Below are 15,991 nucleotides of genomic sequence, written 5' to 3'. Positions count from 1 at the left end.
TTTTAATGAACATTTTTATTAGAAAGGTCGCCAGGAGATGACCCTGAATGAGGTTTCTTCAGATCCTTTTGTAGTGATCTATGTGAGCGGATCAGAGGATCTGATTTTAATCAGATTGTGTTGCATCCTACTTAAAGGTCACTGTGATCTTATATTAAGGTGAAATTTAAGAAAAATATGTTTTTAAGTTACACCATAGCAGTAACTGTATTAAAAATTGTTAAATGAAGAAAATGCCTTTTTTTCATGGTTAGGTACACAGTATTATATAAAAAATATAATACTTCTATTGTGTCAGTAGCAAGAGAAATTCCACTTGTCTCAAGGATGTAATTATCAAGCAATGGTGTTTCAAGGAGCATTTTGATAAGTCTGTCGAATTAGAGATTAATTGATGATTTTAGTGTAAGAATATTTCTGATCTCTATATCTCTTAGGAACTGGACAGAAAAATCTGGCATCTTAATTGCAGTTGATAGTATCTGTCAAATTAAATAGTACTTATTCAATATTGGCTAGTCATTCAAAATTCCTTATTAAAATTAATTTAATATTGTACAATATAGTGTTTCAATTTTAATCTTATATCTCAAAAACAAATTTTAGAGTGTCATGTCTCATTAAGATGACAGTTTTATAGTCTAAAAACAAAAATAATGATTAGTCACTGTGTTTTGATGTTTTATTAGGTTGTAGCATTGTTCATTATTCATAAAAAATACAATTAACAGAACTGCAGATGGCCATTTGTAAAACTCTTAACACAACCAGTTAAGGAATATTTGATGTATTATTCATTCTAATTAATTACTACAGCACAGGAGAGGCACTTTTATTAAACATTAGGTTAGAAAAATTATTAAAATCTTTGTATCAAGGTTGACTTGACTTTTTCCTTGCACTCTAATCTGTTTATGAGGATTGAACAATATGTAAGGGGCATATCATGTGCTGTGGTGGTGCACTTTATTTTCATTATAACCTTGACATTTCCAAGGTATTCAAGGTCAATTACCTTAAAGGCTTCAAATTGTATAAATGTTTTTGCTAAATGCTTTATGCTTAATAGAGACATTTTTTTGATATCAGAAACCTTTAAATACCAACAATTAAGCATTTATTTACATTCAGTTTTTAAAAAAATTCTTCTTTCTGACATAAAACCTTTTTTCTCTTTAGCACAACAACCTACTCTTCCTGCTTCCGGGGGTAGAGGAGTTGCAAATCTTCAAGCTCTAATAAAGTAAGTTGAGAAAGCAGAGGTATGTATGTTTAAATTACAGATTTAGTTAACATGTTTTAAAAATCCAGGGTCTAGAATTACATTTTTCCATAGCCCGGAATGTGGAAAATTGTCTTGGAAAGTAAGTTATTGTGCCAAACTAACCTGCCTGTGAAAGTAAGAAAACATAGGAAAAAAACCTTAATATCTTACTTGTAACAAAACATGAATAAAAATCTTAGCAAAAAATGATCAACTACTTCAGCAACTTGAATCTACGTATTAAACAGAGAAATGATCATTTATAAACACCATTTCACTACCGGAAATAGGATTGGAAAAATAAAAACTAACCTGATCAACGCTCATAATTCTGGATTGTGAAATGTTTCTTAGTAAAAATATACATGTGAAAAAAATCCTTTTCTCTGTTTTGATGAAAACATTTTACCTTGAAAAATTAAACAAACAAATATGTAACGATTTTTAACTCTATTGGTTAGAGACTAGAAGAGCTGATACAATAGTAAGATGTCCATTGTCTGTCTCTAAACAGGTTTTCAAAACTGCTCCTCATACAGTTTTAAGTTCCAATTTCAATAAGACTTGTTACACAAGTACACTGTACTAAGATTACATAATTTTTTTTTTTTTTTTTTTTTGATTTCAGCAATGATGCCAGGCCAGTAAAATGCTATTTGTCTTGTTTTATTTTCTTGTATAAGTGAATTTTTGAGTTGGGCAAGTAAAATTTCCAGTGAGCAAATTGCTCATTCTAGACCCCAATCACTAATCTGTGTCTGAGATTTTTTCCCCCTGTGACTGCCCTATAAAGTTCAAAATTCAGCATTCAAGTATATTTTCAAGACATGTTTTTTTTTTGTATAGACTGAGAAAAGTGACCTGTCACATGAAAATGTATTAACTTGGATGATTAAAATTCAGACGATACAGTATTGAAAGATAGCTCCAAATGAATTTGGATTAACCATGGCTCACAAAGGGAATTTTCTGTTTCAATCAGTCTAAAATCTACTATGCAGGGCTTATTAACCTTTTCATCTAGGTCCGATAAAAGAACCCTGTCCCAATTGAAAATTTGTTCTTTTTCCCAAAATTTAGGTAAAAATTCCCAAATGACAAGCAAATTGAACATTTCAGTGCTTTTTATATTTAAAAAAAACTTGAATTTTGAGATTTTGGTGATTCTGAAAATGTGAATAGGGAATAGGCCTTCAATTTTACTCTTTATTCAACATTAAAACTTAATATTAGACATCAATATTTCCAAATTTTGCCACTTGTTCAATTTAAAATCCCCATTTGAAAGGGTACAAGACCCTGTACCAGAAAGAGTCAATTAAGCCCAGTACTTCTCATACAGTTTTGGTTTCATTTCAATAAATCATAGAACAAGTTCAGAAAACATCAAGATACTTAATTCTGGAAATGTATAATTAACAAGCTAATTCAGAGAACTTATGTTACAAGCATTCTTTAGAAACTTTAAGAGTAACCCAATAGAGCTATGGTTTTGTGAGAACGTTTGAGTGTATTATGTGTACGTCACATTACATCTTTTTTTTTATTTCCACCAGAAATGCTGGAAGAGGAGGGGGCATAACAGGACCTTCACCAGCACCACAGATGCCACAAGTTAAACCACCCCCACAGCCTCCAGTCAGTACCTCTCAGGAGTCCACACCTACTCCCTCAGTCACATCTCAGTCAGGAGTGGCACCAAGCAAAGGTTCTTCAGATCCTCCTAGTAGCAGACTCAGCAAGATGGCTCTGGATCGCCCACCTGTTGTACATAAATCAGGCACTGCAGGCAAACCGTATGTTGATAGAAATAAATTTATCTCACTCTGAAGTATAAAGGGGTTTTGATAATGTCATTTATTAAATGGTCAATGAAAAAATACATGTATATAGGTTTTTAGCTCTGCTGGTCAGAGACCAGAGATTTCATTAAAATTCTTTCAAAACGCTGCCTCTCCTACAGTTTTGGTCCAATTTCAATAAGACTTAGTACACAAGTACACTATACTAAGGTACATAATTCCATTTATTATACCCACAATCTGAAGGAGAGGGGGGTATACTGTTTTACCCTTGTGTGTCTGTCAGTCTGTAACAATTTTTGTCACAGTTTTCTCAGTAACTACTCATTGCAGATGCTTGAAATTTTAGCACAGTCTTTGTTTATGCATACCATATGGTGGGATTCATTTCTGTTTGAATCCAATGTTAACTTCTTTTTTATCCTTGTGTTTGTCCGTACCAAATTTCCGTTGCAGTTTTCTAGGCAACTACTCATCGCAGATGCTTGAAATTTTAGCAGTCTTTGTTTAGGCACAGGGTTCTCCACATCTGAAAATTTAACCAATGAGGAAGCTGCACGAAAGTGAATTGCGATTGAAAGCAGAAAGGAATGTTTGAGCCCATCTAGATTTCAAAATCAATGGTTGATTCACAGATTAATTTATTTACCATGGCAACAACAGAAGTTAAAATAAAAAAAAGCAGAATAAGTTTATTAAAATTGGACCAACAGAATGGAAGATGAACATTTTGATAGAAGTTATTCACAGAACGATTTTTTTGACCACTGTAACAATGATCAACAACCATTTACAGAATAAATATTGCTCTTTTTACAAGTTTTATTGAAATCAGACCAAAATTTTTGCAGTAGTATTTTTAGCTCACCTGAGCCAAAGGCTCAAGTGAGCTTTTCTGATTGAAATTTGTCTGTCGTCATAGTCGTCGTCGTCGTAAACTTTTCACATTTTCATCTTCTTCTCAAGAACCACTGGGCCATTTCAACCAAACTTGCCACAAAGTATCCTTGGGTAAAGGGGAATCAAGATTGTTCAAATGAAGGGCCACGCCTTCTTCCAAGGGGAGATAATTATGAATTCATGAAAAATTAATGGCATCATTTAAAAATCTTCTTCTCATTAACCACTGTGCTTGAAATCATGGAACTTATATGGAAGCATCCTCAGGTAGTGTAGATTCAAATTTGTTCAAATTATGACCCCCGGGGGTAGGGTGGGGCCACAATGGGGGATCAGAGTTTTAAATAGGAATACATAGGAAAAATCTTTAAAAATCTTCTTCTCAAGAACAGCAAAGCCATTATGGGTCTTATTTATATGGAAGCATCCTCAGATAGTGTAGATTCAAGTTTGTTCCAGTCATGACCCCCGGGTGAAGGGTGGGGCCACAATGGGTGATCAAAGTTTTACATAGGAATATAAAGGGAACATCTTTAAAAATCTTCTTCTCAAGAACAGCAAAGCCATTAGTCATATTAAAATGGAAGCATCATCAGGTAATGTAGATTCAAATTTGTACAAATCATGACCCCCAGGGGTAGGGTGGGGCCACAATGGGTGATCAAAGTTTTACATAGGAATATAAAGGGAACATCTTTAAAAATCTTCTTCTCAAGAACAGCAAAGCCATTAGTCATATTTAAATGGAAGCATTATCAGGTAATGTAGATTCAAATTTGTACAAATCATGATCCCCTGGAGAATAGAGGGGCCTTAACAGGGGATCATACAAAGGAATATAAAGGATATATCAATCAAAATTTTCTTAAGAACAGCAAAGCAATTATTTGTCATATTAATTCAAAAGCATCCCTATGAAGTTAAGATTCAAGTAAGTTAAATACCCCCCCCCCCCATCTCCACCCCCAAACCAGTTTTATATTTAAACTTTTCAAGACTGAACTGATTTCTGCTTTTTCCTAGCCAGAGTGCTCAGGTGAGCAATGTGGCCCCTGGGCCTCTGTTAATTTTTTTTAATGCAGACACAAATACACGAACAATTGACATCTTATTATGGTATAACTTTGAAAACTTACTTATGATAATATATTTATCATGACTAATATAACCAGAGACATAATTCTGCTTTAAGTCGCTATCCTATGTTTACTTCTCCACATGCTCCGGTGCTAAAAATGTAGAAGACTTTATATACAAATTGGAGGTAACTCTAAAACATTGATGAACATGCAAAGACGTATTAAAAGAACAAAAAAAAAAAGAAAGAAATTTAAAAAAAAAAAAAAAAAAACAGAAATGGGAGGGACATTTTAAGGGAAGAAGAGAATTATACATTTCCTTTGGTCATACGTCATGGCCTGCTGAACTTATCTGAAACTGGTCATTACGAGACGTCATTACTGCACACCGAATCTTTATTTTTTGTAAACTATTTATGACAAATTTACATGTACAGAGAATTTAATCCTTATAAGGAGATCATCTACTCCTAAATTGATCATCAGTTGATTGTCCACACTGAATCGTCATGCTTCACGGCGTGTTTCGGGCTGTTGTGGAATGTGATACGGAAAAGGGTACATGTTTTTTTTTCTCTGTGTACGTTTATGTGAATCAGAACTCACTCTGGCTCAGAATCTTACGTCACAATTCCCAGTAAATTGATGAGTTCTTGCATGTACATGGTATACATTTATGCCAAGATGCAATGTAGTACTATATTGTGATGTTTCCTTGTTTTTCTCTTCAACTTGTGATTTAGTTGTGTTTTCTATTTTGCAGAATGAGTTTATCAGGAAATTACATCAGGATCAAATGTGAGAATGCAGGAGTGTATCAGTACCATGTATCTTTTTCTCCAAGCATTGACTCTAAGAATATGAGATTTAAACTAGTGAACAATGTTCGGGATGTCATTGGGTTCACTAAAGCATTTGATGGATTCATTCTGTATTTGCCACATCGCCTCTCAGATCAGGTGAGTTGGCAGTTGCATAAACTGAGGACACGTTTTAACAAGAATTAAAAATTTCAGGCAATTCTTAGACAGTTGAGACGTGTGAAATATGTCATAGAATTTGGTGTTTAGGGAAAAAAATGTGCATTTGTTTTTAAGGGAGTATTACTTTTGCCAGTCTAGTTCTCAGTCAATTTTGGGAAATTTTCTGTTTCTAGGAGACAGTGCTGCAGAGTAAGCGGCCAACTGATGGCGTTGATATAACTATAACCATTAGATTAACAAAAGTGATATTGCCAGAGCAGTGTGTTCCTCTGTATAATATCATATTTAGAAGGTTTGTTATTTTTGGAACATGTCTTAATTTGATCTACAGATTCTACAAATTCAACAAATTAAGCTAATTAAGCTAATTCGAAAGTAAATCCTTTGGAAAATGAATTACTTGCTTAATGAATATGTTTTGTAAATATATATATACAGGGTATCCTGAAAAGAAAAATAAGTGACAAGTTGTAGTAAACTTTTTCATTGATTTTTTTTAATCTTGTAAAGCATATTTTTTTTTCTTCTTTCAGAGTGATGAACATTCTTGAAATGGTTCAAGTTGGTCGTTATTACTACAACCCCAAAACGCCATCTGTTGTTCCACAACACAGGTAGCTTATTATTGACCTGTCAAAATGTTCTCTCAGATCTTCAGGAAAGAAATGTAGAGTTGTTTAATTATGCAGTGGAAGATCTTTGTTTGTGCAGAGAATGTTTTGAACCAATCATGTTCATGTATTTGTACATTGTGTTTTCAGAAAGTCAATTTTGTTTTTATGCCTTGCCATGAACATGATGAATATGACTGGGTTATATAGTGTTTGTCATGTTTGTCTTCCATCCTTCCAACCCTCCATCTATCCATTTGTCACACATTGCGTTTAGCACAGTTTCAAAGCAACTATTCAAGATAACTATGTAAACTTGTACAATGATACATATTGGTGAGAAGAATTCAACTGTGTCCTTTTTAACCTTGACCTTACCTACATGTATGACTGATCTTACTATATTATTTTGCATTTGGCTCAGTTTCAAACTATTCAAGATATTTTCATCAAACTTCATACACTAATGCAAAGTGGTGAGAGCTATTGAACTGTATCATAATATTTATAACCTAAACCTTCCCTGTGAGATGACCTCACTATTCCTCATTTACCCTTATGTTAGATCGAAAGAAGCAAGGTACATTTCGTTTCATGTTGCATTACTAATGCACCCTGGGTGGGGAATACATGTCCTATGGACATATTTCTAGTTTTTATGATGATTTAAATGTATTCATTGTAGGCTGGAAGTCTGGCCAGGGTATATCACATCTGTGTGCGAAAATGAAGATGGTCTCATGCTCCTAGTAGATGCTAGTCACAGAGTTTTAAGAACAGAAACTGTACTCCAGTTGATGTAAGATCTGTACAGATTTGCAAAAGTGTAAAGGAGTAATGAATGTGATGAAGTGACATATTACTAAAGTGAAAATATTCATATGTGTGTACCTATGTATTATTTACAGGAAAACCTGTGTGCAGAAAAATCCTAATGGCTTTCAGGATGAGTGCACACGGTCTTTAGTAGGAACAATAGTCCTCACACGTTACAATAACAAAACTTATCGCATTGATGACATTTTGTGGTCAAAAACTCCACTCCACACCTTCAAGACAAGCCAAGGATCAGAGCTCTCCTTTGTAGATTACTACAGGTAATACATATTGTGTCCTAGTACTTTTGTAGACTGCAAAATTGCAAGTAAAAATTATTTCTGGTTTTGAACTCATACATGTATTTCAGGCATAGTCTAGCATTCTTCATTTTGGATTAGGTTTAAAATTTGTAATAAATGTTTGTAAAATTCCATTCAGACATTTCTAGCACACTTTAGATAAAGTTGGGAAGGGCTTTTTGTTCTGTGATTGGATTCACTATATGTGACCCAAATTAAAGTTACTCTCTTACATGGGGTCTAGAGACAATCTAACTTGGTATAGTATGATAAAGGAGTTTTGTGAGAATTTAAACCAAAAAAACTGGTATACAGTCCAACCTCATTATCTTGAACTCGATGGGACCAAGAAAAAACAGAGATATTGGAGGATTAGAAATATTGAGGGTAAAATACATGTACTGAAAGAATAAGCTGTTGGAACTTCAAAATCACTTCGACATAGCCATGGTGTTTGAGATATCAGTGTGCGAGATACCAAAGTTCAACTGTATAGTAAAGTATAGTAGTGGAGAAGGGATGCACAACCTTTACCTCTACTGGTCAGAGACCAGAAGAGCTAATGCGAAAGCAAGGTGTCATACAATTTTACTAGTGTTGTCAACGAGTACCCGGTTAACCGGTTAATCGTCGAACGATGCAAGTATCGGTTAGTAAAACTGCTACCCGGTCACTCGGATATATTGAATTACTAGGAATAATGTATTTTTACTTAAAATGTCCCCATTTTATTTACCATTATTTAACGTTATCTAGTCTAGTAAGACCTAGCGTTTTACAAATGCGATTCATTTTTTTAAATTAGTATTTCACAGTTTATGTAATTGATGGCTTTGATTGCCTAGTGGTATACAAGTTTTGAGGACTTGATTTAATTATAATTACCTCCCATACACCTGTGCTAGTCCGCAGTACAAGATCAAAGAAGATGCCGCCACATGCATCGTAAGCATGGAAATATTTTTAGAACAATTGCTGAATATAAATCCGTGAGGTGTTAATTATGTGAAATGGAATTAACATACATTGATTTGATAATTTTAGAATACGCTTAACCATCTCAGACTGATGTTTAACTTTGAAACATCGATATATAAAACGCAAAACAGCCAATGATTACGGGGTGTTTGAGATTTAATTTATTTAGTAGATGTTTTTTGTTTGTAATTATAAATAAAGTTCATTTGCAGTGCATTTTGTTTTGTATATACTGATATACAAATGATGAGATAAAAGTAGAAATTGTAACAACTTTATATACAATATGCATATACCGCAAACAAGAATGTTTTGATATCTCAAGAAAAATCATCTGAGTAACCGGTTACTCAATCGGAAAAGTAAGCGAGTAACCGGTTACTAAAAATCGTCCGATTTGACAACACTAAATTTTACTGTTAGAGTCACTGTAACCTTTAATTAAGATATGACGAAATATGGTAAAACCCTGTCAGGCTCATAACTGGAAAATTATTTAAGATATCATTTGTTGAAGTGAGCTTTGGTAATAGATATACCAATATTTTTGTCTTCTAGGAATGCTTATCATAAGGAGATTACCGATCAAGAACAACCTCTACTGCTGCATAGACCAAAAAAGAAACAATTGCCTGGAGTAAGTAAACTAATAAGATAATTAAACCCATATAATAAGATAATTAAACCAATTTTCACTTTAAAGTTTTTTGGGGGGGGGGGGGGGGGCTTGGCTTTCTATCATGTTTGAATGAAGAGAAATGGATTTGCTTCTCTGAAATAAGTTTACTTCTAAGACTAATATTGTAGGCAAATTCTATGAATTTATCATGATATAATAAATCAAAGTTTACTTGAAGACTAATGTTTTTGGCATAACTTTACCATTAAAATTAATTGTACATTACACTCTATATAAAAGATTTGATAGCATTGATAGCAGGCATAAGTACAATATAATCAACAGATATAGTAGAAAATTCTTATCACACATAATTGTTTACCTTTATAGGGGAAAGTTCCTGAAAAAAGTGAAGCAATTTGCCTTATACCAGAGTTTTGCTATTTGACTGGGCTTACTGATGAACTGAGGCAAGACTTCAGGGTAATGAAGGTATGCTGACTCTCGGATTATCTAGTCTTGATGCATTTATAGTTCAAAGGTTCAGTGTTTAGAGTGATGGTTCTGTTAAATAGTTAAATGTCAATTTCCTGTAGGATCTTGCATCCCACACCAGAGTTACACCAGAACAAAGAGTGGCCACTATGAGGAAATTTATTAATGCTGTCAATAGCAACCCAGAGGCCAAAAAAGAACTGACAAACTGGGGGCTGAGCTTTGCTGAAAATACAATAAATGTAAGTGTCATGGAGGTAGTGCATACATATATGATGTCAAAAAATGAATTTAACATTTCAATGACCTTGAATGAAAAAAAGTGGATTTTACAGCAATAATTTAATTAGAAAATATTGACACAGGTCTGCTCTGACTTAATCTTTTCATATAATATGTAGAAGGATAATATGATTGAAATATGTGGTAGTAGTTCCTAAGCAAGTTTGCACTCTATAAAAACTAAAGACAAAATTTGAATGTTTTCCCCTCTTTTTAATAAAATAACGGGAAATCTCGGTAGTTTGTGATGTCACAGAGACATAATGCCATTTTTTTTTTCCAATCAATAATACATGTAGATTTTATTAATCCAGATTTCTTCTTACAATTTATAAAATTGTGCATATGTCTCAAGATTTTCGATATGTAATTTTATGGGGGCAGGAATATGCCTGTACAGTATATAGTTCTTTTGATTGAGCATTGTGAAGGAGTAAGGTATTGTACCTTTGTTGTCCTGTTTAAGTGCTTCATATAACAGGAAATAATTTATTGGTATCTACTTTTATTTGATTGGTTTTAACCAGTGATATGTGTTACATTAAAATGACTGCATTTAAAACAAAGTAAAACTATAAAGCAAGTCCATAGCAAAAATTGCTAAAAATTGAATGCGCACTTTGGCACTGCCAATTGTTGATTTAAAACGCCATTTTTCACTTCAGTGCGACATGGCACATTTTGCAAGCCCTTCCCAATCACTATGAAGGGAGACGTATATTAAACAAATATTTCTCAATTTGATTTTGTTTTACAGATTGATGGTAGACAAGCTCAGCAAGAGAAGATCATCTTTGGTAACAATTACACGTGTATGGCAGGACCCCAGGCTGACTGGAGCAGAGATGCTACCCGCAACAAGGTCCTCACTCCTGTTGACCTGAAGAACTGGACTGTGATATTTGTTAAGCGTGATGCAGGCAAGGCCACAGAATTTATAAACATGATGCAGAATTGCTGCCGGCAGATGGGCATTCAGTGTAATAAGCCTACATGCTGTGAGCTTCGTGATGATCGTGTGGACACTTTGAGTGGGAGCCTTAGAGATAACATCAATCCATCGGTACTCTATGCTGCAAAAAAAAAAATCAAAGATAAATATTGGTTTCTTAACTTTTGTGCTTTTTAATTACCTTTATATTTTACTGATGGGGAAAAAGATTAGGCAAAGATATGAGTTTTTTGACTTATTTTAAAGGTCCAGTGTATGGTGGTTATTTGTCCAACATCCAGAGATGATAAATACTCCGCCATCAAGAAAATATGCTGTGTTGAAATGCCAGTCCCATCTCAGGTACTTAATGTTTTTTACATCATTTTGTTTAAGCAAAGTTAGTGCCCCGTCATGAATATGGCTGGGTATATAGTGTCTGTCTTGCATCCTTCAATCTGTCTGTCCATCACAAAGTTTCAAAGAAAATGTTCAAGATACTTACATCAAACTTCATACTAAGATACAATTTGGTGAGAACTATTCAACTGTGGTAAAAGTTTCTGACCTTGATTCTCCCTATGACCTCAACCTCACTATCCCTAATTTTGCATTAAAATAATTTTCAAAGAAACTATTTGAGGTATTTTTATCAAAACTTATACACTGATGCATATTGGTGAGAATTTTAAACTGTATCATAATTCTCTGACCTTTACCTTCCCTATGACCCTGACCTTACCATACCTCATTTTGTATTTACCTTAGTTTCAGAGAAACAATTTAAGATATCAGAATTTGAAACTTGAGAAATTTTATTAGTCATTTGGTTTGCAACTTTCACATTTTTGAGGATCATTTTCGATTTCTGTCGGACATAAAAACAAAGAGACCAGTCAAACCTCATTATCTCCAACTTGAATGGAACTTGAATGGGCCAAAAAAAAACTTCAAGATAGATATCCAAGGATTTGAAATATCGAGGGTAAATTTCTTACAGAATAAGGGGTTTGGACCTTTAAATATAAAAATTCCATAGGTTGTTTATTTTTTTATTAAGTTGCAATATTTTATTTTTTTCTGTTATCTGTTGTTTGATTTGTTATTTTGAATGTATACCAACATAGTTATATACAGCTAAACTTCTAAATCTCAAACACGGATATCTCGAATACCCGGGATATGTCGAAGTAAGGCCGCGGTCTCGAAGAAATTTGATTTATAAATGATTAAAATAAACCCCTCTTTGTCGAACACGGTAATGTCGAACACTCCGGTTATCTCGAAGTAAAATTGTGTCCCCATTCATTAAAATCACATGCGTTATCTCGAAGTCAGGATAATTTTCCGCTCTGATTATCAAGTCCGTTAGGTAAACTGAATGCTCTATTGATAACACCCACCTGTCTGTCACGCTCGGGTTACCTGTGTTCCTGTGATCAACAAATAATAGCGCGATAATTATACAAAGTGTATGTATGGCTTACCTTGATTTTAATTATGCAAGCCAAAGGTTGTGTGTATTAGTCTTATGCATACATGTGGATGAAACGTTGTTTTGTGGCTTGGGTATGTTTATCTTGATAATCGCTATTTAATGCTATGTGAAATATGCGCGCATACAGAATTTATTTTTCCTATATGAGCGTGCAGAATTTACAATCGTCTATACACACCATCATGTGAGCGTGTGTCGCAGTGAAAACTTAAGCTATAGTGTCCTGTGGTTCAGTGTTGTTCTATTGTTAGACAAAAGTGTGTGATTTTTCTTTTGCATTTGATTTTATTATGGTAAAATAATTTCTTTTAACTGACTATACATATATGAACATGGTTTTCTAATAATAGAAAATGTATATTTCGTTTTCTTTATTCTGACAGCGACCGGTTTTAAATTTACAATGCATAGACGATATCCGGTTATGTATACATGGGAAACGATGCTAGAGGTTGACTTGCCGCGTTGGTAGAAAGATTATACTTCTGTGCATATTATACAATGTTTTTATTTTGTGAATTATAAAGAGGATGTAAAAATCTTTTTATTGCTAAATACATGTACATGTATATTAAAGAAATCGCATACAGAATTTCAAACAAGAAGGAATTTGACATGTTTTTACTATTACGTACATGTTCACTGCACTAAGTTTATTTGAAGTTCATTTGAATTATAACCCTCGATATGTCGAACCCCCGGATATCTCGAAGTTCATCAACGGTCCCGCCAACTTCGAGATAACAAAGTTTAACTGTAGTAGATTAAATTGTATTGTATATCATATTAAAAATGTGCCAAGTTTTTCAAATCATTTATTGAAATCAGTGCCATGTGTTGTAAGACTACGGCATCCTAACTTCCAGACCAGACACGCCTTAAACATATGACACCCTCTCTTGCATGTAATAAAGCACTCAGTCAATTGCTTGTATGAACTATGTGCCATGTTTCCAATAATTTTTATTACAGTAATATATTACCTGTTTTGTATTCAAGAAGAACTGAAGTGAAATTTGTAGGTCTTTAAGATGAGACCTTATAAACAGAGGCCCCATGTTACAGGAATCGAAAACAAAATGCAACTGTACTAAGTGATGGAAATACATGTATATGAAAATTATCCCTTCATATCTTCCATTATAGTACAATTGATTCAGACAATGCTTTTTTCATGTTGCATTACAAATGTTCCTTGGATGGGGCATTCATGTCCCATGGACATATTTCTAAATCTTAATAACCTGTCTGTTGTAAACCAGAATTCAAACATTTACGTGTATATGTATCATTCTTGTATCTTTTATGTTGAAAGGTTATCATAGCTAAGACAATTGCTAAACCAGACAAGTTGAGGAGTGTTACACAGAAAATTGCACTACAAATAAACTGCAAGCTTGGAGGAGAGCTGTGGGGATTAGATATTCCAATGGTAATATTAAGTTTATGAAAGTTTTCATTTTTTTTCTGCACAGGTGAATGCTTTCCTCTGATATCTAAAATATATTACATATTTTTTTGAATTCAACAAGGCACAGTAAAACACACTTATAGCGAATATGCTTTCAATGAATCTATGCTTATAGCGAAGTAATTTTCAAAATTAATAGGTATAATGAATTACATTTTGAACAAAGCACCATAAGCGTGTTTCAATGTCTTCTTTTTTTTTTTTTTCAAATAGTCCAATCTGATGGTAGTTGGAATAGATGTTTACCATGATAAAGCACACAATAAGAGATCAATAGCCGGGTTTGTAGCCAGCACTAACAAAATGTGCAGTCGCTGGTACTCTAAGACAGTACTCCAGATGCCTGGTCAGGAGCTCATTGATGGACTCAAGCTTTGTTTGACTTCATCCATCAGGAAGTATCATGAGGTATTAGCTAGTTATTAAAATGTCAAGGGTCTGACAGGATTTAGCAAGTTAACTGACCCCTGAATGTCACCCCTTATCTTGGTGACAATAAAACACAATAAAACTGAAACAAAAGCATATGGAAAATATTTAATTCATTGCTGACGAAAGATTGAGTGGTATAGACAGTCATTTAAACTTTGTTGGAATTTTTTTTGAATGAAAATGCTTAAAGTTTTAGCTAGTATAGCATAAATTCATTATTTTAATTACCAATTGGATAGAAACTTTTCTTAGCTACTACCTGGTACTTCTTACAAGAAGAGCATAAACTTGTAATATCTCAAATAATTTGGTGATCAACATCCCAGACAGAAACAAAATTGTTTTGTGGAGGAAATAATTGAAAATTTTTTACAGATATGTCTCCATTAAGATTACATTTTCACAATGCACTTCCTTTGCAGTTCACAGATTCTTCTTGCATTTTTAGGTCACCTGAGCCAAAGGCTTTATGGCTAAATTTTTTCAAAACAGTTGTCATTAATTTGAATACTGAGAGGTTTAGAATCATTAAATCTTGTAAGATGATGCATCTTGGGGCCATAAAACATATTTATTAAAAAGTAGGTCACTGTGACCTACTTTTTGTACTTAACAGGCATTCGATTTCAAAGCATTTAAGAGGCATAATTTGGACATTTTAGGGCCTATGATCATAAAACTTTGTAAGTTGATGCATCTTGGGTCCTCAAAAAAGGTCAACTGAAAAGTAAGTTCCTGTGACCTACTTTTGAGTTTATATGACTATAATTAAATATTTCAGGTACTGATTGGCTTAGAATCATCAAACTTTGTCAGTTGATGCATCTTGGGTCCTCAAAAAAGGTCAACTGAAAAGTAGGTCCCCGTAGCCTACTTTTGAAAATTTATGGCTTTAATTAAATATTTTGGGTACTAATTGGCTTGGAATCATCAAACTTTGTCAGTTGATGCATCTTGGGTCTTCGGAGTAGGTCGACTAAGAAGTAGTTCACTGTGACCTACTTTTGAAAATTTATGGCTTTAATTAAATATTTTGGGTCTAATTGGCTTAGAATCATCAAACTTTGTCAGTCGATTTATCTTGGGTCCTCAGAGTGGAACAACTGAAAAGTAGGTCACTGTGACCTACTTTTGAAAATTTATGGCTTTAATTAAATATTTTGGGTACTAATTGGCTTAGAATCATCCAATTTTGTCAGTTGATGCATCTTGGGTCCTTGGAGTACAACAACTGAAAAGTAGGTCACCGTGACCTACTTATAAAATTTTATGGTTATAATTTTAAAAAATATTTTAGGTATTAATTGGCTTAGAATCATCAAACTTAGTTGATGGGTCCTCAGAGAATGACAAGTGATAAGTAGGTCACCATGACCAACTCTCAGGTATTAATTGGCTTAGAATCATCTTGGGTTCTCAGAGTGTGAATTGGAATTTCAAGCGTTTATCTAAACATACAGGATACTTCGAGGCTTCAAATAGAAGTGATAGGTTGTACAGTTTATCAGAAGAGCAATTCAAGGCCCTT

At 33.7% G+C, this 15,991-nt stretch overlaps 2 protein-coding genes across 2 annotated transcripts in view; one reads left to right on the top strand and one right to left on the bottom strand.

Moving 5' to 3' along the window:
• Positions 1-15,991, bottom strand: part of LOC133204393 (polycystin-2-like) — a 271,638-nt gene that overhangs the window by 41,046 nt on the left and 214,601 nt on the right. The gene's annotated exons all lie outside the window — the stretch shown is intronic.
• The window catches only part of LOC133204392 (piwi-like protein Ago3), a 37,269-nt gene that overhangs the window by 11,006 nt on the left and 10,272 nt on the right, over positions 1-15,991 (top strand). The window contains exons 4-17 of the mRNA XM_061340112.1: positions 1,180-1,243; positions 2,821-3,060; positions 5,809-6,004; positions 6,202-6,320; positions 6,562-6,642; positions 7,325-7,438; positions 7,548-7,736; positions 9,294-9,372; positions 9,745-9,846; positions 9,951-10,091; positions 10,889-11,194; positions 11,330-11,425; positions 13,876-13,992; positions 14,245-14,439. Of these exons, the coding sequence (XP_061196096.1) occupies positions 1,180-1,243; positions 2,821-3,060; positions 5,809-6,004; positions 6,202-6,320; positions 6,562-6,642; positions 7,325-7,438; positions 7,548-7,736; positions 9,294-9,372; positions 9,745-9,846; positions 9,951-10,091; positions 10,889-11,194; positions 11,330-11,425; positions 13,876-13,992; positions 14,245-14,439 (2,039 nt within the window). The remainder of the gene's footprint in view (positions 1-1,179; positions 1,244-2,820; positions 3,061-5,808; positions 6,005-6,201; positions 6,321-6,561; positions 6,643-7,324; positions 7,439-7,547; positions 7,737-9,293; positions 9,373-9,744; positions 9,847-9,950; positions 10,092-10,888; positions 11,195-11,329; positions 11,426-13,875; positions 13,993-14,244; positions 14,440-15,991) is intronic.

Source organism: Saccostrea echinata, unplaced genomic scaffold, assembly GCF_033153115.1.
Source record: "Saccostrea echinata isolate AGI-Se365-2 ecotype Australia unplaced genomic scaffold, CSIRO_AGI_Sech_v1 ptg000053l, whole genome shotgun sequence".
NCBI classification, from domain to species: Eukaryota; Metazoa; Mollusca; class Bivalvia; order Ostreida; family Ostreidae; genus Saccostrea; species Saccostrea echinata.
This window is presented reverse-complemented; position numbering and strand designations above follow the sequence as displayed.